We start from the raw sequence: 24946 nt of genomic DNA, 5'->3' as shown, positions 1-24946 counted from the left end.
AATATAATGATCACCTTTAATGGATGAAATCGGTTGCCAATGAATATGTCATGAGACCATGATTTCACAAATTATTGCTTATAAATTTTTTGTTCCTTTTTAGGAAGGGTTTCCTATGGCTAATTGAAAAGGCAGAGTAACTTAATGGGCCATATTTTGTTAGTCGATGAATTTCTCCCGTCTTCCTATCTGAGGTCAGAATAGCTTTTCAGGGAAATTTTCAATTATGTATACACTCTATATTTGTTGTTTTGGTTGTGATCTTTTTGCTTCTAATACCAATTGGTGCAAACATGTATCAATGAAGTGTTAATTCTCATTTTTTCTCAGAGTGGCATGGCAACATGTGGGTCCCCTTGTGTAAAAGCAGATCATTTCAGTGATGATGGAGGTGGATATGCGCACAGTAATAGCACTGATGGGGCCACAAATGACCTTGTTTCCCAAGCCTCTGATCAGGTAATCATAATAATATTAATAACAATAATAGTAATAACAATACTTTAATTGGTCCAGTGATTTGTTTGGACAAACATAAGACATGTCAAGGAGTATATAAGATACAAAAACAGTACTAATGAAGAAAGAAAAAATTTTTATATGCATAAATCGTCATATTTATGAATATAGTTTTTTCCGCAAACAGTCGCAGTATACATGAACACAAAGGGGTGATGTAGAAAAGTTAATTTTTTAAGTGGAGGGTGGCATGCTGTGTAAGGAGACATTTTACCTAAGAGCTGCAGTATCCTTTTTTGAATTTTGCACGTTATTTTAGAATTGGGTCTAGGGCCCCAGATGAGGATACTAAACATCACATTCAGGTAGAATTCACCATAGTAAATTGACAATAATACTAATACATCAATGTCTATACAGTTTATCTGATAGAATCAGAACACAAGTAGAGATCATATTTCTGCAGAGCTTTTGAATATGTTCCTCCAAGGAGACTTGATTATCAAGTTTTACACCCAGGTATGGAGAACTAAAACTTTGTGGAATACACATAAATTTTTACAGAGATCAGTTAGTGTAGAGCTGGTTGCATACACTTTTGAGTCACATGCATTGGTAAAGCTTAATATTTTTAAATTACATAATAATATAAGTACCTTAAAAAGTTATATTCGATTGCTAAAAGTAATGCACATTTAATACAGTTACTACCTGTGAAGCACCCTTAAAAAACACCAAATATCAAAATGTTATGAATATAGCATGTTTATGATCGTTTTAGGCTTACTTTTTGTATGTTAAGAGGGAGGTATGATACCCACTGTACTTAAGGTTAGAAAGGCAGTGGTATGAGTAAAACTAGCAGTTATTGTTTGCAAGCTATGAATTGCTCCTTTATGCTCCGAAGCTATTTATTGCCTGGCTCACGACAGAATAAAATAACTGTGCTGGACCAACATATGGAATTGTTGTTAGATTAAAGAATGGTACATGAAATGTCAAAAAAGCAGGGGCTATTTTCATCCGCAAAACGCAGAAGAATTTTAAAAGGCTACCATGGGAATTCAAGGTTGGTAATAAGTCCAGGCATTGCAGTAGTATCAGCTAATAGTATGATGGACTCTTTGCATGTGAGTGAACACATCTCATCCTGCTCTCAGCATAGCATGCTTTCTATTTTTTTTCTGTACTCTTTAGCGATTTGCCCATAGTTGAATTTTATGTGATTCTATATTTAATAAGACTATTAAGAATTTTCATCATGATGTAAAACATCTAGCAGATACAATCCACAGAATACAAATGCATTTTGCATGTGTATAAGGTAACTCAAAGTGAAGATGAATGAGGGCAACAATATTTTGAAGCATTTAAAATTAAACCAAAGTCTTAGTCACACATTCTAGCCTTAGAAAAATTGTTATTCACACATGAGTTGCATTTTTTTACGGGATACTAATCCTGCATTTTCTTGAGAAGATGAGTTATTTCCTTTTTTGAGCATTGTGGTACATTATAATTATAGTACAATTTAGTGCACATAAATGTAACATACAAGGTGTGCATGTGAATATTAACAGGTGAATTTTTTGAGGTGGTGTGTTGATTGTTATCAATGCTATATTTGGGAGTCATTTTTTTTTTTGACGAACTAATGAAGCTATTTCTATATGTATATCTGTATCTCTGTCGTTAATGATGCTGATTTTGGACTCATGTGCAGGCACAGGCCTCAATGTCTTCCCAAGGCGAGGAGGTGGATGGCACTGGAGCCATCGAGATAGACCTTGACTCTGTGCTGGTTTTGGCCAAAGACGAACTATCTCCCAAGGAGACTGATGCCACTGAGGTATGCATGAAATTCACATTCAATTCAGCCATTGTTCCCCAGACTGCTGTAGGGATTTTAACTTGGGTTATTGTGTATTTTACGGTTTATTTTATCCTAATCAAGATTAATTTTCAGTAAAAATGATTATATTCATCATAATATATGATTTGCATTATGTTGCGTTTACACAATGTTGGAAAAACTCCGGAAAATAAAAACAAAAAAGAACTTTTCAAAATTTAGGTTGTATATTTTAATTTTCACAGTCTTTTCTGATTAAATATTCAATAGCATCCTCCTAGAAGGTTACTAGAGGCTCCACCTTCCATCACAATCCTGCTTTGACTAATACGGTGCTCACCCTCTCATTCTACCGTCTCTGAAACTGAATGCATCTGAAGCTGAATTTAACATTTACAAAGAAATACTTCGACTTAATGACATTGCCCTGTATCGGTTCCATGTGTGCGCCAAACAGTTTGACTCTATGAAGTACCTGACGGTTTGATGTAAAGTTGGTACAGATGGCCATCTTGGAATAGGAAATGCTATTCTCGCTTTACGTTATAAACTTACAACCTGTGAGTGCTTAAAATGCAGCTTAACTGCCTCCGAGAGACTACATTGTTGATTAAAAGCCATACTGATAAGTTTTGTTATGCTTTGAGAACAGCCCTCTGATCTACCAGAGAATTCCCATTGTTGTGTAATCGCAACACTTTACAACAACCATATTTATACCAGGAATGGCGAATGTTCGTGACAAAAATAAACATGATGAGTAAAGAAACAGAACTTAGAGAAAAAATTACCTCTAGTAGGATTACTCGATAAATATTAGTAAAATATCATTTACAATTTGTAGTATTTCAAAGCTTCGAAATGGGCAAATTTTGAAGTAAGATGAAAATTGTTATTTGAGTGAAAATGTTTACGAAAATAGCTAAAAGATATATCAGAAATTCAGAAAACCTGAGAAAAAATTATCCTGCATAAATGATTTTTCTAATAATTACCATTCAATAATGTTTTGTTTATGCAATGCTTGGGATTAATGGGTTAAATTAATGGATTAAAGTGATGTTTGGGGAAATCCTGAATTCATAGTACTGTAAACACAGGCACTTGAGCCCAAATTGTGAGAACTTCATCATTATTTTCAAAATTGGTCAAAATGTATTGTAACCGTTACCACTTGGCATTTTTCATGAGTAACTTTAAATCCACATTCACAAGATTAGGAGAACTGCTTCAATATCGTGTGTGATTATGTGGTTGTGGGTATACAGCAAAGATTGAATGGAATGCTGAGTGTTTCCCCCTCCCCCCACGATTCCCCGCTTTCCCAATTTGGTGGTTTTTCCATGATGTGCACGCGACCAGTGAAAGGTCTACAATTTTCCCAATCCCCTTCCTCCAAGCAACACCCGTGTGCAGCAAATGGAGGGTGACAGAACCTGCACTCCTTCCTTCTACAAAATAAGAACATGCTTTGGCAATCCTCCTGCCCCGTGGTGAGTATTCTATGAAAACCCACTTCTTCCTAAGTTTCCTCCAGGTGCCCCAACCTCAGGAAACTAACACTCTCTGTTTAGTAAAATACGGACGAATTTCAGCTGGAAGAGACACATCAAACACGGCTACATGTTGCAGCCGAAGGCTATTCCCGACAGCTGATGGTGTGTTGCCTGTCAGGTGGAGGAGAGGTAGAAAGAGAAGAGAATCGTGGAGGTTAGACTGTGAGTTGAAGAGTGGTGAAGAAGAGAAAATAGGAGAACTGAACAGTAGATTTGCCATGCCAAGAGAAATAAGGTCAACCCACGACGCCTTGAATGAAATATTCTCTCAGCCCATGGTAAATTCCCCCTGCAGGAGACAGTTGAAAAGGTCATCCCCATGCATGACGGAGAGCTGATAAGTAAAACTGTTATCCCATATGACTTCTCACTCCTCTAGTTCAGAAGACTCATTTAGAAATCCCGTATATAATAAAGAATAGAAGAACTAACTCTGAAGAAGACCGTTGCCCCACAGTATTTTTACCTTGCATTTTGCTTATTCTTTTGGCCTACACCTTTTCCCCAGAAAGGAGTTTATATTTTAGTATTTAGGACAGCATATTGTTGGAGAGTGTTTAGGGTTAGTGTTGGTGTTGTCACTTTATTTGTTTTTGTATTTAGCATGAGATTCACAAGAAATGAAGATTCTTATTTCATTTTTTTTAGAAATTTATTTTGTAAATCTGATATTTGCTTACTTTCAGCCTACTGTTATGGAGAATGGGGAGCTGATTCAAAATCGTACAATGGCCATGGAGTCTATGATAGAGGCAGAGGGTGAGTGCTCTGAAAGTGACTCTTCAGAGAAATGATATTTAACTAATTCTGACTAGGCGATGTCCAAAAACTAGATCTCTTGTTCAAAAATATTTTGATTTTGATTTCTTTCGTACTTTCTTTCTACACTCTTATTTTACAAGAGCTAGTTTTTTTGTCATCTTTCCATGAAGTTCATGGAAAATTTTAATATTGCATGTGGCTCGACCCCAGGTCCTCGGCATGACAACTGGGCACTTAAACCACTGGACTAATGCTCACCATTTGCAGAGTGGTTATTTTACAGGAATATATTTCACCTGTAAATGTTTAAATGCATTTCAGTTTTAACTATTTGGTTATATAACCCCATATGGGGGCTGTTTCATACATATATATATTTCACCTGTAAATGTTTAAATGCATTTCAGTTTAAACTATTTGGTTATACAGTTATTTGGTTATATATATTTGTATAACCCCATATGGGGGCTGTTTCAGGGACAGCTCCCAATGGACTATGTATAACACAAGAAAATTTCATGGAAATCTGAGACCCGGTTTTTGGACACTCCCAATGTGAAGGATGTAGCACTTGTATTTTTTGAGTGTACATCCTTTAGTTTATCCATCAGTACATTCTTTAGTTTATGATTTATAGTTCTGCTTGACAATGTAATCAGATTGGAAAGTGTCTAGTAAAATTTTCATCATGCATCAGTGACATTCAGCAATATATGCAGTCATGTGTATTCATATGGGAATTCCAGTGTACTTCACCTAACAATTTTGTCATTAAGACTGGGTAATAGAAAAAAATCCCAATAAATCACTTGAGAAGAATAATGGGCACAAGAATCCATTTATGTGCCATGTCAGTTGTGCAGTCCATAGATAAAATGAACATTGAACTTGTTGAAATGACATCAAGTGGTTTTTAATCGGTTTTGAAATGATGGTAAAATTTTGCTTTGTTACAACCCCAACCAATTCACTGTTTTGTGCTCTAGACAACTGTGCTTTAATAGGCTTAAAAGTTATTCATGGAAAAAGTGAGATAAGGAAAAAAACTGATTTGGCCGAAAATAGGCTATACTTCATTTCAGTGCCTTGTGTGCAGCAGATGTAGTTCTGCAGAGTAATGACCAGGCCCTGCTTACTTATTGTCGTTAGCTAAGATTTCAAGATTATAGCGCCATCCAAATTGTTAAAGGTTGTACAGCAAAGTACAAGGTATCATCCTCTTTGAGGATGAATATGAGAAGTTTGAATAATTGGATGTTGCTTATAACTTTTAACTGCTAAGTTTATTTTTTATTAGGATGCTCTAGTGGTATTTTGTAAATCACTTCATATTTTAAGTACTTTGAGTTTTATGAAAATTCAATCTGGATGCATTCAAAATTAAAATATAATTGCGATGATTGCTTCTGAAAATAGATAAATTATAAGGGAAGAGTTAGGGAATTAGAAAATGGATGCATGTGGACAACCTGGAAATCAGGTATCTTTTGCCAATTTTCAGCTTTTCATATTGTGACGTTACACGCCCACCTACCGTGCATCGTCGAACGGAGATTACGATCTAAGTTCTGAAGTTTTCGTGGGTTCTGCAGCTCGCGGTCAAGATGGGAACTCAGAGCTTTGAAGGCAATGGCGCAGCAAGGAGATGAATGACCTCGTACACAGCGTTTGAATATCATACGCAATTTATTAAACGAAAAGAAAACGAACACTTTTATCCTTAAACACTAATGAGGGATGGGGGTGATGCTGACTTAGGCGAGACATAAATGATACACTTGCGAAAAACGAAACAAATATGCCAGAAAAAAGAAAGAAATCTTACATTAATAGATGAGGGATGAGATGACTACTGGGATAAATGCACAGAAATGGACAAAAATAACACTGAATATCTCAAGAATTGACATTACACGGGCACTCGTTATCTTGCTCAAGTTGCGACAAAAACCACTGCACTTCATTTTAAGACAATTATGGGTAATGTTCGTTGCTTTACTTGAAAATATTACAGGCTCCACGTTCTGTTATATCAAAATGAAGCTGTCGTCAATCCAAATGGAATGACGTGAACGGGAGAAACGTGATACAATTAAGACGGTCTTTAGACCGAGAAAGACTGACGTGAGTTTATGTATGAGACCACTTGGTTATTAGGATGACACACGTGCACACTGGGGACTTTCTTCGAGGGCGTATGGGCTGGCTGGAGCGGGGGGAGGATCGGGATATTTCCCCGTCCCGGGAGAGGGTTTTAGAGTACTTAAGTGTCAAACGGCGGGTCGCCAAATCACGATGCGTCAACCGCGGGGATCCACATCCCGCAGATCCTCGGACGTTGTCGTGATGTCTTGACGAAGGCGAGGATACTTTTCTCGTTCCTCGACTGCACTCCACGCTCTTCTCTCCGGCACGCCTTCCCCTTTGTCGCGTTTTCCGAACTCCAAGACGCCCTAGCCCGCGTCTGCAGCGGCCTCGTCTTACTGCCCCACCTCGGCACGGTCACCTCTGGTCTCCCTCCTCTTTAGCGGATTCATCCACCGCTTTCTCCGGAATCGAACCTACCAACCCCAGTTCACATAATACCGGGCCTCATATACCCAATTGAACAACAAAAGACATGCTAAAATGATAGCAGACGACAAAAAGAAAAAAAGAAAGGTCGCTCATCGCTTGCTACGGCCGCGCGCCAACTTGAATGGGGAAAAGGGCAGGACGCGAACGCAGAATGAGCCGTGACAAGGCTTTTCGTCACAATATGAAGTATATAAATCATCAAAGTGAGGAAATGAAATAGATATTCTTACAGACTTACTCATGAATCAAGCTTTGTGATGACTCTTTGCTAGACTTAATCTATGGTGAATTCCACCTTGAATACAGAGTCAGCCACTGAAATCAGACGATTGTAGATGGCCCTGCGACGGAGTTGGGAAGTAGTGTGGGGGTAGGCTACTGATACGTTTCAAAATTTACTTTATGCCGTTTCAGTCCATCTTTGCATGCAAATCCTTTTATCAAAATGTTGGATCCATTGTGCAAATATGACAAGCTCTTTGTCATTTCAACATTCTGCGTAACTGGTCTGTTATCATGGTTTTTTATACCAATCCATCCTGAACAATCCAGGCTCTCAAACTAAGACTGGCAGAAAGAGATATCAACGGACCTGTGAGGGCACATTCAAAGAGAGGGTTAGAACCCTTTCCTTTCTTCTCATTTGGGGTGTGTATAAACTGAATCCATAATATAAAACTTCGGATCCTAATGCGATGCTTTCCCCACTTTGGATCCGATTTATCCAATGAAGGGCAGTGACCGCGGATATATGGACATGAGGCACCCCATCTGACCATCCTTTTATAATATATAATGACATAAGGTATGTGATCATTAATACCCCATGTCTTTATACTTGAAATAATTGTATAAATAATGCAGGGTGTAGTGGTTACGAAAGTCTCTTTAGAATAGAGGAGTGCCCCTCAGACAATATGATATTCTATTACTGCTGTTAGTCTTGTTTATGCAAGATTTCTGAAGATTTTTCTGTAAGATTTCTTGAGGAATCTTACTGTCGCTAATGTTTTAAATTAGTTTTAAGTTTCATTATTCATCATGTTTATCGTTGCCATTCACTTTCATTGTTACCGGAATAAATCTGGTTGTTGTAAATAATGTTGCGTTTACGCAACGATGGGAATTCTCTGGTAGACCGCGAGGCTTTTCTATAAGCAAAAGCAGCTCGTCAATATGGCTTTTGAATTGGACAACGTAGTCTTGTGATGGCATTTTAGCGGCATTTTGTTGCTCTCAGGTTGTGGGTGAACAATGTTATGAGTTAATTGCTTATGGATTCCAATGATGGTCATCTTTACGAGTTGTTACTTCGTAGATTCGAACCGTTGCGCGCCCATGTGGAATAGATACAGGGCCAGGCCAATCATTCCCAAGCCGTTGAATGGCAGTCTTACTTTGTAGAAATTACATTCAGCTTACGATGCATTAAATGTTGATGACGATAGAATGAGTGTTTGAGAAAAGCATTGGTCGAAACAGGTTTATTGCAGAAGGTGGAGTGTTCCTCTAATCGCTCCTTGGAGTTCCCCCTGAGCAATCGTACTAAGTACATGCTATCTTTTGTTTTAGCGCTTAGGTGGTGTAAAGCTAGGAAATTAGCTTAAAATGGGTTGATATCAGTGAAATAGTCCCAAAAAATTCCTTTTTTATCTCACTTTTAGTAATTATATTAATAATACTGCAATATTATTTTCTCGGCTTGTAAGAAACGTCATCCAGGGATTTCATCCAACTGAAAAAGTGAGGAATATTTTATGCCTTATTTCTACGCCTCAGAAGTTTACTTTGGCAGAAGGGAAGTGAATAATAATTTACAGGAGAGGTCGTTTATAATGTTTTTTAGATTTGGGAAATGCAATGAAAATTACATTATCTCAGTATTTCAGATATGTGTGTTTTCAGGAGGGGCACCACGGGCGATAAAGTACTGGATGCAGTGGAATAACTTAGCGAAGAAAGCGATGAGGTCGATGCGTTGATACTCTCCGGGGAATATAGAAGTTAGTGACCTCACCGTCAAAGAAACACCGATGATGGGGAGATAGTTATAAATGACGGCAGTATTCCGCTACCTTCAGGCATTTCTAGGACTTGCTTGAAATACAGTCAAACGCGCTGAGATTGAGATCTTTCGCTTATTTCTTAGTAAAGGATTACTTGAATTATTTTCGAACTATTCAAATAAGTACGCTGGGGAGGAAAATAAACATGTTTACTCCAAGTATGGCAGATCTAATAAATCTCATTGGGATCCTAATATTATCGGGGTACAATGCATTACCACGCACTAATATGTTCTGGAAAAACAAAGAGGATATGTCTGTTCCAGTTCTGAGACTTTTTATGACGTAGAATAGTTTTGATAAAATTATAAAATTTGTACGCCTCTCCGATGTTTGACAACATTTTCAAAATTCAGGCCTTTTCTCAAAAGTCTAAATTAAAACTTCATTCACTTTGGGTTTATTTTAAGTAAATTGTGCGTTGATGATTAAATGGTTCTATATTTCGGGCGACACTCAGCTAAAATATTCATCCTTGGTTATAAATTGTAGTGTCTAGCCTCATCTACGGACTATCACTATCAGTTTTTGCCATATGTAGGTGCTGAGCCAGGAAGAGATAGTTCATTACCACTTGGAGAAAGGATTGCTCTATATCTGTTGAATTTTTATAAATGTCCGAAACGCGATTCTGTGTGTTGGAACCGGACACTCCACACTCAAGTCTCCGAGGGATTTGACAAAAAACCTAGAGGATTTTGACTATTTCTTTGACAAGTCAAAAAATATTCTATTAGCGCGATGGTATGATAATTCTGTAGACACCTCTGCTTCAACACACGAGAATATTGAACCCATAGTAAGGACGAATGGGCACAAACGGAGGCTGAATAAGAGTGATCTGATTCCGCAATCAAATGTCTTCAACGATTACATTTAGGGAATGGTAGGGGTACACAATAACTCTGTAGCATGTTATCTTATCCAGATTAGGGGCAATGGCTGTGGATTCTATTCATGAATGCCAGCATGTTCGTCAAGGCAGAATAAAGCATTTTACCAAAGGAATACTGATTATTCGGGGCGAAGGTGTTGAGTATGCAAATCACGATAAAAAATAAAAGGTGAAACTTAAGTTATAAAAACTTGTATTTTAATTTTTTGCCGGAGTTTTCCCAGCGTTGCGGAAACGCAACATTTTGAACATCATATATTAAGTTGAAAATAATTTTTTTAATGAAAATATATCTTAATCAGGTCAAAATAAACTGGAATATACGAAAAAACCAAATTTAAAACCATTACATACAGTCTGAGGAATAATGGGTTAATAATGATGAAAAATTTTTCAGTTCAACATTATGTGTGTACATGGCATTTGTAAATTCAGTGTATGATTACTTCTGTGCACGAAAAAGTGCATTGATATGTATTCTGGAGTAGACACTTGAGGTAAGTATGCAATATTTTGCTCAATTTCCCTTAGGAGCAGTGCCATTAAATTTGTAAATAAATATATGGTAACAACCGTAAAAAATTAACTGACACCTTGTTATGTGGATAGCGTCTAACCGAAGAATCGGTTTACGTAGCTACCTTGATATCTGTCAATTTGCTGTTATAAATAAGTTCACCGAGTCGTAGATTTCATGCCTGTCTTCACTTATTTTTAATGGTATATTTTTTCTAGAGTCCCCAGCTTCTAAACGAGCCTCAGCCTTGTTTGCAGTCCTTGAACCAAAGACTAGAGCATCACATTCAAGGAAAGGCAGGAAGGTGTTTGATAAAGACTTTAAAAAATATGATATATTGATTGCTGATAAAATAACGTTGTGCTCAAATCCTAATGATGGACGGTTTCATTCGAAATCTAGCTATGCAAGTAGCCTTGTCCATCACACTCGGACTCATACGAAGATAAAACTATATTCTTGCAATGAATGTGATAAGTCTTTCCCTTGTAAGAGTCATCTTGTCTATCACATGCGGAGTCATACCAAGGAGAAACCTTATTCTTGCAATGAATGTGAAAAGTCTTTCTCTCGAAACAGTCACCTTGTCCGTCACTCTCGGACTCATACGAAGGAGAAACCTTATTCTTGCAATGTATGTGATAAGTCTTTCTCTGATAAGAGTACCCTTCTCCGTCACATTCGGACTCATACGAAGGAGAAACCTTATACCTGCGATGAATGTGAAAAGTCTTTCTCTCGAAAGAGTAACCTCATCTGTCACATTCGGACTCATACGAAGGAGAAACCTTATTCTTGCAATGAATGTGATAAGTCTTTCTCTGAAAACAGCCACCTTAACCGTCATATTCGGACTCATACAAAGGAGAAACCTTATTCGTGCTATGAATGTGATAAGTCTTTCTCTGAAAAGTGTAACCTTGTCCGTCACATTCGGACTCATACGAAGGATAAACCTTATTCTTGCAATCAATGTGATAAGTCTTTTTCTCAAAAGAGTCACCTTGTCTGTCACATGCGGACTCATATGAAGGAGAAACCTTATTCTTGCAATGAATGCGATAAGTTTTTTTCTCAAGAGATCACCCTTGTCAATCACATGCGGACTCATACGAAGGAGAAACCTTATTCGTGCAATGAATGTGATAAGTCTTTCTCTGAAAACAGCCACCTTGTCCGTCACATTCGGACTCATACGAAGGATAAACCTTATTCTTGCAATCAATGTGATAAGTCTTTCTCTCAAAAGAGTCACCTTGTCTGTCACATGCGGACTCATCTGAAGGAGAAACCTTATTCTTGCCATGAATGCGATAAGTTTTTCTCTCAAAAGATCAACCTTGTCAATCACATGCGGACTCATACGAAGGAGAAACCTTATACCTGCGATGAATGTGAAAAGTCTTTCTCTCAAAAGAGTCACCTTGTCCGTCACATTCGGACTCATACGAAGGAGAAACCTTATTCTTGCAATGAATGTGAAAAGTCTTTCTCTCGAACGAGTCACCTTGACATTCACATTCGGACTCATACGAAGGAGAAACCTTATTCGTGCAATGAATGTGATAAGCCTTTCTCTGAAAAGTGTAACCTTGTCCGTCACATTCGGACTCATACGAAGGAGAAACCTTATTCCTGCGATGAATGTGAAAAGTCTTTCTCTCTAAATAGTAACCTTGTCCGTCACATTCGGACTCATACGAAGGATAAACCTTATTCTTGCAATCAATGTGATAAGTCTTTCTCTCAAAAGAGTCACCTTGTCTGTCACATGCGGACTCATATGAAGGAGAAACCTTATTCTTGCAATGAATGCGATAAGTTTTTTTCTCAAGAGATCACCCTTGTCAATCACATGCGGACTCATACGAAGGAGAGACCTTATTCCTGCAATATATGTGATAAGTCTTTCTCACGAAGAAGCCACCTTGTCTGTCACATTTCTATTCATATGAAGAAGAAATCATATTCGTGCAGTGAATGTGAAAAGTCTTACACTACCAAAGAAAACCTTGTCCTACTCAATGAATGCAATGAATGTGGAAAGACTTTCTCTTAATAGATGCAACTTTTCTTTCATTTGCAAACACACAGGGTTAAGTTTTTAGTTGACTAGTTATTGGTAATTGTTAGCAATCAAGGTCAACAATTCTTATTATAACAAGAACTGCTTGTATGAAATAAAAAAATGTCCATAATGTTGAAAATGATATAATAATATTTATTTAGATCTGTGACCTTATTAAATAAATTTTCAAGTAATGTTACTGGGCTATATTTTCGTAGACTAATTAATTTATTCGTTTTTGTGTAACTGCTATTTTTTAATGGTAGGAAATTATTTGCATTTGAAAGTAAGGCATGCATTGCAACACTTTCGATAAGAACTGCAGGCACTTTGCCTCAAGAAAATTTTTCAATGTTATGTCAATGTCAATTGTGTGATTGATCAATGTTTTATTGTCTGATCCATGTTAGTTGATGTTGTGCTTCTATGTAATTTATATGCAAATATCAAGTTAATAATAATATACGATTGATGGAGAGAGTACTCAGCTTAGTGACTAGTCTGTTTATATTGTTGATTTACTCGCATGTCTTTCGATGATTACATCAGTATTGTGTTGTAGTTTGAGTGCCTGCACCACAATCACTGTGCAATTCTTTATACAAATGACAATAATATTTCCTCTTGAAAACATTGCTAGCTATGGTTAAGCCTTAAACGATCAATCAAGGAATTTCTTCCCCAGGTGAATGGCCGTATATTTCCTGGTAACTGTGTCCTGTTGATTGGCACGAAACAACTTCCCTTCTGTGTATAAATAGTTTAAAAAAATGAAATTGGTCGTATTAGACACGTGGTTTTGCGTGTGGAGATATATCCATTGAGATTATTTTATCATGGAAAAATTATTTCACGTAAAAATAGTGGTGAATACGCATATTTTTACTGCAGGGAATGAAAAGCCCCGGTTTTTGTAAGTCCGCAAAGGCATTGCTATCACAGATATTTTGGGAGCGAAGTAATAAAATTTAATCATACAACATGTCTGACTGACATTCTGGTGATACCCTTTCAAAAATTTATGTCAATGTCATCAGTAAAAAGATTGAAGTTGAAGGAATTTCTTCGGCAATTTAAAAATCTAGAGCTCTCTTCACATTACTAATTTTAGTAACTGCAGTTAATATCTCATATTTTCCATCATACGCAAGTTTTTTAGTATTTATAAATTTTTTGAGTGAATTATTTAGATAAATTTTTAATGCATAATTCTATGCACTTAAAGGGCATTTAGTATATGTCCATTAGGGTTATAACTTTTTTGTAACCCCATGTTCCTGTGCTATAAATTGATGACCTTTTGCACAAAACTAAAGAAGAAGACATTATATATATTTTCTTTTTAAAAAAGCTCACCCCCAACCCAAAAAACTTATTTTACCATATTAACTTATAAGATGAAAAACACATTTTGTAGAAGTTTTTTATTTAGACTACAAATTAATTTATTATGATGCAATTTTATAGCACTTATGTATTAACACACACCTGTGCAATGGTGTAGCGAGGTGGGACGTCCGGGGGGGGGGGGACGGGACTAACCCACACCACCGAAATATAAAACACAACTACTTATCTTCATAAAAGGTAGAAATTGAGGCAGTTAGTAACAAAATATTGATAAATCCTGAATTTACAAAAGAGTTCTTTGAAAAATGAAATTATTTTGGTTATAAAAAGTGCTAAAAGTAGTTTAAAACCCTCTGCTTAGAACCCCGTTTTTCGCAAATTTTTCTTCTTTTCTTCTGGTAAAAGAATAAATGACAAAAGAGCTCGGAAATTCCACCTGACATTACTTAAATTAGGTATTTTCTGAAAACTTACCTTTGGAAATCTTCCGTTTTCTTAAAAAAAACTGGAAACCTTGAGTAAAATGAAATAGAAATTTCGCATCATCACGTCATTCTGCTGATTTTGTAATCTCTTTTTTACTATTGTTGGATTTCATTTTATGCTGTTCATAATTTTATACAAGTTCCAGAATAGATGGAGATTCAATGATGAGAATGTCTCTTTTTCTTAAATTTCATTCTCCATTAGTAAGCGAAGATCTCCATCAAGAACTTGGTACTGACAGACAATGAATTGTGGCTTTTCTAGTTTCTTTCCATCAAACTCTCAATGACTATCCTGGTGAAAATGGCCACAGACGGCCGCAGGAAAATTTTGTGGCCATCTTGTGGCCGTCTGTGGCCATCTTGTGGTCGTCTGTGACCATTGTGAGACTGTCTGTGGCCATCCTGTGGGCTCTGTGTCCAGACTATTATCTCTGTGGCCATGGACATGAGTAACCTGTAACCATAGGAAGAACCAGTGGCCATGGCCGCAGAACTTTTAGCCACTTAAGATTAATACTACTAGGCAAAATTATCTGTAACTGATGCATTCACCTTATTTTTAATGGTACATAATGTAGATTTTCGTAAGTTTGGGAAGATATTTTTCCTTTTTTCGAATGATAACTTAAATCCAAAATCAAATTCTGTCCTACTTGTTTAAAACTCACAATTTCTTAATGAAGAGTTCCAAATAGCAATGAAAAACGAAGGCTACGGCACTTAAACCCTTGAGGTTGGTTTGATTATTGAGAATAGTTTGACATTCATCCCTCATAACGTGTTATATTAGGATTGGGGCAGCTCTTCTATTCCCTCTGACACCCATGTGCCAGAAAGATTTAGGGCCAAGAATGTCATTCACTCAAGCTTTAATTTCGGAAAATCAAGCCTTCAGGTTTTAGCAACAGTATACGTATGGAGCAACCACAATTTCCAATTATTGATATGATAAATTTATGAAAGCACTGCTGATTACCTAGAACAGGGTCATTAATGAAATCTAAGGAAGGAAAAGTCAAGGTTTAACAGGAGTTTTTTTTATTTTCAAGAAATGAAGATCATTTCAAAATTCTTGTTCGAGGATGAAAGCTTCTCGGGTTTCCAACCGGGTCAGGGTCTGCGTGGTTTAGGCCGACGTTTCGTTGGGAGAATTTCCCAACATCCTCAGGGCTGGTGATGCCGATGTCGCGGTGTTTCGATTTATATACCCTCCTCCTTTACCTAGGTGGTCTCTGATTGGTCCGGGATTTTTCCTCCTTCCTCGTCCTATTTAATGCCAGGTTCCAAGCGCTACTTAGCTGCAGTCCTCGATCTCTATTGATATTGTTGGGGTGAAGACGGATCTCGACGGCTTCTTTAGTTATCCGGTCCCAATAGCCTCTTGTTCTTCCAATTTGGGCAGTTTCTTCCCAGTGGATGTTGTGATTTTCCTGGACACAGTGTTCAGCAATGGCCGATTTTTCCAATTGTCCGAGTCGGAGGTGGCGTCGATGCTCCTTCACCCTCGTCTCAATGGTCCTCTCCGTCTCTCCAATATACACTTTACCACATTCGAATGGAATGCGGTAAATGCCGGCTGTCTTGAGACCAATAGGGTCCTTGGCTCGGACCAACTGATCCCGGAGTTTGCCAGGAGGAAGGCGAATGCTACGAATATTGTGTTTAGCAAGGATCCCTGTTATCTTCCCCGAGACCGTGGAGACGTAAGGCAGGATGGCTTTTGATGCTGGAGGCCGTTCTTCGTTTTGTTTGTCTCCTTTGTCATGTCTAAAGGCCCTTTCAAGGGCCCTATGGACTTGCAATTGGCTGTATTCGTTGTTTATGAATGTCTTCTTCAGATGTTTCAATTCCCCTCGTAAATTATCCTCGTCGGAGATATTTTTGGCCCTATGAATTAATGAGGATAAGACAGCGTTTCTCTGCGATGGATGATGGTGACTTTGCCCATTTAGGTATAGATCGATATGAGTTGGCTTCCGATATACCTTGTGCCCCAGGGTACCATCTCCCCTGCGGCGGATGAGGATGTCCAGAAAGGGTAACTCTCCGTTCGTTTCAGTCTCCATGGTGAACCGTATGTTGGGGTGGCGGCTATTCATGTGGTCGACGAATGAGTGTAGGGTATCCATTCCGTGGGGCCAAATCACGAAAGTATCGTCGACATATCTAAAGAAGCACTTAGGGCGCAGTGGAGCCGAGTTGAGGGCGTGTTCTTCGAAGTCTTTCATAAAGAAATTAGCAATGACAGGCGGTAGAGGCGAACCCATAGCCACTCCATCTGTTTGCTCGTAGAAGTCTCCGTTGTATAGGAAGTAGCTGGAAGTTAGGACGTGGCGGAAAAGTTCCACCGTTCTGCGGTCCAATATTCTTCCCAGCAAAGCCATGGTGTCAATAATTGGCACTTTTGTAAATAATGACACCACGTCTAGGCTCACCATGATATCCGTCGAGAAGGTACCTTCTCTGTTCTCCTGCCACCAGTACCCTTACCCTTCGAACTTTGCTCCCCATCTTCTCTGTTCCTTTCTCCATTCTAAATGAAATGAAAAATAATGAGTTACTATACAATCTGCATTAGTAGTTCATCAGTAACTGTTTGTAGCAGATATATGTAATGACAAGTTAAAAAGAGGTACTTACCGAGCACATGAAATCTAATATTTTTCTTGAAGGCTCTTTAAGCCGCTCAACCTCCATCTTCATAAGAAGGTCTTTCTTGTTGCCTGAGGAATGGAAGTAAATATATTATTACAGAGTCTACAATACAGCCACTTCCAAATGACCACAATCAATAGATACATACCACAGACGATTAGCACGGTTGCTGGGTAGAAACCAGGACCGCAGTCGTTTCCTGAACCAGCAGGAAACCTGGGTATCTCCGAGACAAGTCGGCGGTAGTCCGTCAGAGTTTCCGCCTTGCTTTTTTTACTAGGCGCCCAAAATGCATCGTACACGGCTTTCTTGTCGAAAGCAAAATCTGGCGCTTTCAATTCCGGTATATTACACACCGGTACAATTTCTTTGTTGCCCTCCCTATCCAAATACTTTACTAATGCGTGATGCTCCTCCTCAAAACAAATCTTTAAGTTCCTCTTGCCATTGCACTTAGCCATGGTAAATGCTTCCAAGATTTAAAGCAAACAGATTTCCTTAGGAAACAAGCCACACCAGTGTCACAGTAACAACAAGGCTTGGAGACTTTCCACACACTTGAAGCAACTACACCACTGAACTGCGACTTTACCACTTAATCTTTGAAACGGAACTGTAAATTCAATATGTCGCCCAGATAACTGAACCCACATGTGCTTTCTTCATCGGCGTCCGAAACTACAGACAAATTAATACCGGAAGACAGTAGCGTAGCGTTTTCCGTATGTATTCCGTTGTCAGTAAAATTAAAAATAAAGCATATTTCCTAATTAGGCTCAGGTACATTGAAAGAGCAAAAGCTCCCATTCGTTTTATTATTTTATTCACCCCAAATTTTATATTTATAAACCTTTGCTGTATTTCCAGAGAAAGATTTAAAATTTTCCGAGGCATGGAGTCAATGTAGAATCCATTCTTCATATCACACGAGTATTTAATTTTTAGTGCAATTTATGTACTGTACAGCTATTTTGATTAACTTATAAAGACTTTTAATTTTGTATTTATTACATGTTAATGCACTGTATTTTGTTGATGCCGAATTTATCTATGTAATGAAAGCAGTAGTTCAAAGCGCATGTTATACATCAGTGGTATCCATTGCAGTGATAAGAAAATTAATACCAATTGTGAAGTACTCGTTCGACAAGTTTTAAGTTAGGATTTCGATAAATTACTTCATAGATCTACGATTAGGCACATTACTCCAGCTGCAAGTTTATAAATGTGATTATTGTATTGTATGGATTGTCATTGTCCAAACAAAGACAACAAAGGAAAGTCGGGAGTGTGATCATGGCACTGCGAAGGAGAAGCAAGGTGTATTGTTCGTATTTGAGGGACAATATTCAATCTTGCTCTATTCCTCGTTCTACCAGGCGTCGTTGGTTGATTCAAGGAAAAATCACCGAGGAAAGGCTACTGCAACGTGGAATAAATCCTGGTGAGTTTTCACTGTTACACAAGTTGACTTAGATTGCTATCAAGATCTTTGATTAAATTATAATGTGTAGCAGTATCCTTTCTCGATTGTAAATAATGTATCGACCGGATTTCTTTGTCAGCACCCCAGCTTTATCTCTGAAAGGGGTCAATTTATTTCATATCCAAACTTATAATTGCCCTGTCTACAATTTATAATTCTCATCAGAAATTAGTCAATATAAATCAGCTGAAAAATCTAAACTCTATGAGAAAAGCATAGTATAAGTATATAACATTGTTAAAGTAAATATGATGTAAGTTTTACCCTTCTCTAATACAGAGTGCCATACTTCAAAATTAATTATTTGATTTCGAGCCAATCCTTATTTTTTATCCTTTCACAATGATTTCCAGGGAGGAAAAGAAGGCCAAAGAAATCGTGCCTAAACCGTAGGAGCGTCTCCGGTGAAGGATCTCCAGCCCACAGTGTTAAGGAGGGTGGTGAGAACACATCAGAAAACAGCTGTAGTGACCTTGAAGTGGAGCCTGATGGTTTTTTCTCTGGATTTAATGATAGAGATGTTTGTGCTGATAGTACTAAGGTTTCATCCATTTTGCAATCAAAAAGGATTGGTGTTGAAATTCTTAACCAACCATTAACGGCTGGTATAAATGTGACAAAGTTTGAGGTTTTACTCATGATTTTTCATTTAGCTATGAGACACAGCATGACCGATATTTTTGTGGTAGATCTGATTAGTTTCGTAAATGAATTGGTCGGTATACCTGAAGCTATTCCCAGCTCAAAGTATTTATTTCAAAAACTATTTATGTTTGGATCTGACCCAACCGTACACTTCTTCTGTCCTTCTTGCAACATCTACCTTGGGTGTAAGGCATCATTTGAAAATGATGTCAAATGTGACCATTGTAATTGGTCACAGTCTGTAAGCAATTTAAATGCAGGGAATTACTTTGTGACTCTGAGCATTAGGGAACAACTTCAAATGTTATTGGACAAACAACATATCAAGATGGTTTCAAGGGAGAAAAGGCATGATCAAGTTATATGTGATGTTTTTGATGGGCAAATTTATAAAAATCTTTTAACTGCTAACCGTGTCCTTCATGATCCCAACTCATTGTCTATCACAATTAGTACTGATGGTTCTCCAGTGTATCAGAATGGGCCTAATTGTATTTGGCCTATACACTTCCACTTAAATGAAATTGTTCCTGATGAGATATTTGATGTAGAGAACATTATGCTGGCTGGCCTATGGTTTTCTAAGAAAGGTGAACCAGGCCTCCAAATGTTTTTGAAACCATTGGTGGATGAGATGAAGGCGCTAGGTGAGAATGGGATAATATGGAGGAAACCAGATGGAACTATTGTTGAGAGCAGAGTTTTTTTAACTTGTTGTTGTGCTGATTCCGTTGCAAGGCCAAAAATCACCAGTGCCGATGTGGCTTAAGTGTATAATAGAGTGGCTATGCATGGTATATTGTATTCCAGTAGGAATTTAAGTAGACAGAAAGTCTCAAATGACAGTTGCATACGTTTAGTGACTGGAGAATTTTTAATGGTTGACTAGATAATTTCTGTGTGCTCACTTCAAGTAGAACCAGTTATATGGTGTCTTGGCACTGTGTTGAACATCGCCATCAATAGTGATAATAACATGCCTCTGCATCTTAAGCAGTGTGCAATAGATCCTTATGGTCAGGTGAAAGCCTTTCCCTTTTCCCACATTAAAAAGAAATGTTTCCTCATGGCAGTAGACAGCAAAATTTATATTTCTGAATGTTCGAACAAATTTGAAAAAAGCTAACTCGAACAAGAATGAAGAATCTGAGCTTTTCCCGGTAAATAGCGTGGATGAAAGCTTCTCGGGTTTCCAACCGGGTCAGGGTCTGCATGGTGTAGGCCGACGTTTCCTTGGGAGACTTTCCCAACATCCTCAGGGCTGATGATGCCGATGTCGCGGTGTTTCGATATATATACCCTCCTCCTTTACCTAGGTGGTCTCTGATTGGTCCGGGATTTTTCCTCCTTCCCCGTCCTATTTAATGCCAAATTCCAAGCGCTACTTAGCTGCAGTCCTCGATCTCTATTGATATTGTTGGGGTGAAGACGGATCTCGACGGCTTCTTTAGTTATCCGGTCCCAATAGCCTCTTGTTCTTCCGATTTGGGCAGTTTCTTCCCAGTGGATATTGTGATTTTCCTGGACACAGTGTTCAGCAATGGCCGATTTTTCCAATTGTCCGAGTCGGAGGTGGCGTCGATGCTCCTTCACCCTCGTCTCAATGGTCCTCTCCGTCTCTCCAATATACACTTTACCACATTCGCGTGGAATGCGGTAAATGCCGGCTGTCTTGAGACCAATAGGGTCCTTGGCTCGGACCAACTGATCCCGGAGTTTGCCAGGAGGAAGGCGAATGCTACGAATATTGTGTTTAGCAAGGATCCCTGTTATCTTCCCCGAGACCGTGGAGACGTAAGGCAGGATGGCTTTTGATGCTGGAGGCCGTTCTTCGTTTTGTTTGTCTCCTTTGTCATGTCTAAAGGCCCTTTTAAGGGCCCTATGGACTTGCAATTGGCTGTATCCGTTGTTTATGAATGTCTTCTTCAGATGTTTCAATTCCCCTCGTAAATTATCCTCGTCGGAGATATTTTTGGCCCTATGAATTAATGAGGATAAGACAGCGTTCTTCTGCGATGGATGATGGTCATTTTCCCATTTAGGTATAGATCGATATGAGTTGGCTTCCGATATACCTTGTGCCCCAGGGTACCATCTCCCCTGCGGCGGATGAGGATGTCCAGAAAGGGTAACTCTCCGTTCGTTTCAGTCTCCATGGTGAACCGTATGTTTGGGTGGCGGCTATTCATTTGGTCGACGAATGAGTGTAGGGTATCCATTCCGTGGGGCCAAATCACGAAAGTATCGTCGACATATCTAAAGAAGCACTTAGGGCGCAGTGGAGCCGAGTTGAGGTCGTGTTCTTCGAAGTCTTTCATAAAGAAATTAGCAATGACAGGCGGTAGAGGCGAACCCATAGCCACTCCATCTGTTTGCTCGTAGAAGTCTCCGTTGTATAGGAAGTAGCTGGAAGTTACGACGTGGCGGAAAAGTTCCACCGTTCTGCGGTCCAATATTCTTCCCAGCAAAGCCAGGGTGCCAATAATTGGCACTTTTGTAAATAATGACACCACGTCTAGGCTCACCATGATATCCGTCGACGGTACGTGGATGTCTTGTAGGGTTTTGACGAATTCCATGGAGTTCTTCACATGGTGTTCACACCGTCCTACAAATGGTGCAAGTACTCCACTTAAGTATTTAGCCAGGTTGTAGGTTGGGGATTCAATAGCAGAAACAATGAGCCTTAGCGGCATTCCAATCTTGTGGATCTTCGGTAACCCATATATCCTTGGTGGGGCTGGTGCCTTCGGTAGATAGAGGTAAAATATCTCGGACGAGGATAATTTACGAGGGGAATTGAAACATCTGAAGAAGACATTCATAAACAACGGATACAGCCAATTGCAAGTCCATAGGGCCCTTAAAAGGGCCTTTAGACATGACAAAGGAGACAAACAAAACGAAGAACGGCCTCCAGCATCAAAAGCCATCCTGCCTTACGTCTCCACGGTCTCGGGGAAGATAACAGGGATCCTTGCTAAACACAATATTCGTAGCATTCGCCTTCCTCCTGGCAAACTCCGGGATCAGTTGGTCCGAGCCAAGGACCCTATTGGTCTCAAGACAGCCGGCATTTACCGCATTCCACGCGAATGTGGTAAAGTGTATATTGGAGAGACGGAGAGGACCATTGAGACGAGGGTGAAGGAGCATCGACGCCACCTCCGACTCGGACAATTGGAAAAATCGGCCATTGCTGAACACTGTGTCCAGGAAAATCACAATATCCACTGGGAAGAAACTGCCCGAATTGGAAGAACAAGAGGCTATTGGGACCGGATAACTAAAGAAGCCGTCGAGATCCGTCTTCACCCCAACAACATCAATAGAGATCGAGGACTGCAGCTAAGTAGCGCTTGGAACCTGGCATTAAATAGGACGAGGAAGGAGGAAAAATCCCGGACCAATCAGAGACCACCTAGGTAAAGGAGGAGGGTATATATATATCGAAACACCGCGACATCGGCATCACCAGCCCTGAGGATGTTGGGAAATTCTCCCAACGAAACGTCGGCCTAAACCACGCAGACCCTGACCCGGTTGGAAACCCGAGAAGTTTTCATCCTCGAACAAGAATTTTGAAATGATCCTCATTTCTTGAAAATAAAAAAAACTCCTGTTAAACCTTGACTTTTCCTTCCTTAGATTTCATTAATGACCCTGTTCTAGGTAATCCGCAGTGCTTTCATAAATTTATCATATCAATAATTGGAAATTGTGGTTGCTCCATACGTATACTGTTGCTAAGACCTGAAGGCTTGATTTTCCGAAATAAAGCTTGAGTGAATGACATTCTTGGCCCTAAATCTTTCTGGCACATGGGTGTCAGAGGGAATAGAAGAGCTGCCCCAATCCTAATATAACACGTTATGAGGGATGAATGTCAAACTATTCTCAATAATCAAACCAACCTCAAGGGTTTAAGTGCCGTAGCCTTCGTTTTTCATTGCTATTTGGAACTCTTCATTAAGAAATTGTGAGTTTTAAACAAGTAGGACAGAATTTGATTTTGGATTTAAGTTATCATTCGAAAAAAGGAAAAATATCTTCCCAAAATTACGAAAATCTACATTATGTACCATTAAAAATAAGGTGAATGCATCAGTTACAGATAATTTTGCCTAGTAGTATTAATCTTAAGTGGCTAAAAGTTCTGCGGCCATGGCCACTGGTTCTTCCTATGGTTACAGGTTACTCATGTCCATGGCCACAGAGATAATAGTCTGGACACAGAGCCCACAGGATGGCCACAGACAGTCTCACAATGGTCACAGACGACCACAAGATGGCCACAGACGGCCACAAGATGGCCACAAAATTTTCCTGCGGCCGTCTGTGGCCATTTTCACCAGGATAGTCATTGAGAGTTTGATGGAAAGAAACTAGAAAAGCCACAATTCATTGTCTGTCAGTACCAAGTTCTTGATGGAGATCTTCGCTTACTAATGGAGAATGAAATTTAAGAAAAAGAGACATTCTCATCATTGAATCTCCATCTATTCTGGAACTTGTATAAAATTATGAACAGCATAAAATGAAATCCAACAATAGTAAAAAAGAGATTACAAAATCAGCAGAATGACGTGATGATGCGAAATTTCTATTTCATTTTACTCAAGGTTTCCAGTTTTTTTAAGAAAACGGAAGATTTCCAAAGGTAAGTTTTCAGAAAATACCTAATTTAAGTAATGTCAGGTGGAATTTCCGAGCTCTTTTGTCATTTATTCTTTTACCAGAAGAAAAGAAGAAAAATTTGCGAAAAACGGGGTTCTAAGCAGAGGGTTTTAAACTACTTTTAGCACTTTTTATAACCAAAATAATTTCATTTTTCAAAGAACTCTTTTGTAAATTCAGGATTTATCAATATTTTGTTACTAACTGCCTCAATTTCTACCTTTTATGAAGATAAGTAGTTGTGTTTTATATTTCGGTGGTGTGGGTTAGTCCCGTCCCCCCCCCCCCCCGGACGTCCCACCTCGCTACACCATTGCACAGGTGTGTGTTAATACATAAGTGCTATAAAATTGCATCATAATAAATTAATTTGTAGTCTAAATAAAAAACTTCTACAAAATGTGTTTTTCATCTTATAAGTTAATATGGTAAAATAAGTTTTTTGGGTTGGGGGTGAGCTTTTTTAAAAAGAAAATATATATAATGTCTTCTTCTTTAGTTTTGTGCAAAAGGTCATCAATTTATAGCACAGGAACATGGGGTTACAAAAAAGTTATAACCCTAATGGACATATACTAAATGCCCTTTAAGTGCATAGAATTATGCATTAAAAATTTATCTAAATAATTCACTCAAAAAATTTATAAATACTAAAAAACTTGCGTATGATGGAAAATATGAGATATTAACTGCAGTTACTAAAATTAGTAATGTGAAGAGAGCTCTAGATTTTTAAATTGCCGAAGAAATTCCTTCAACTTCAATCTTTTTACTGATGACGTTGACATAAATTTTTGAAAGGGTATCACCAGAATGTCAGTCAGACATGTTGTATGATTAAATTTTATTACTTCGCTCCCAAAATATCTGTGATAGCAATGCCTTTGCGGACT

The 24946-nt window shown here is 38.5% G+C and overlaps 2 protein-coding genes across 3 annotated transcripts in view; one reads left to right on the top strand and one right to left on the bottom strand.

Annotated features, from left to right (window-relative positions):
* The window catches only part of LOC124173212 (zinc finger protein 271-like), a 28649-nt gene extending 15777 nt beyond the window's left edge, over window positions 1–12872 (top strand). Inside the window, exons 4-7 of one of the 2 annotated variants that reach the window (XM_046552748.1) lie at window positions 331–459; window positions 2183–2308; window positions 4554–4626; window positions 10903–12872. In XM_046552748.1, coding sequence (XP_046408704.1) covers window positions 331–459; window positions 2183–2308; window positions 4554–4626; window positions 10903–12743 — 2169 coding nt within the window. In that variant the 3' untranslated portion in view covers window positions 12744–12872. The remainder of the gene's footprint in view (window positions 1–330; window positions 460–2182; window positions 2309–4553; window positions 4627–10902) is intronic. The other variant, XM_046552750.1, reaches the window with a different exon arrangement.
* The window catches only part of LOC124173211 (zinc finger protein 182-like), a 94292-nt gene that overhangs the window by 47010 nt on the left and 22336 nt on the right, over window positions 1–24946 (bottom strand). The window lies entirely within an intron of this gene.

Source organism: Ischnura elegans (genome assembly GCF_921293095.1).
Source record: "Ischnura elegans chromosome 13 unlocalized genomic scaffold, ioIscEleg1.1 SUPER_13_unloc_4, whole genome shotgun sequence".
Lineage (NCBI taxonomy): Eukaryota > Metazoa > Arthropoda > Insecta > Odonata > Coenagrionidae > Ischnura > Ischnura elegans.
This window is presented reverse-complemented; position numbering and strand designations above follow the sequence as displayed.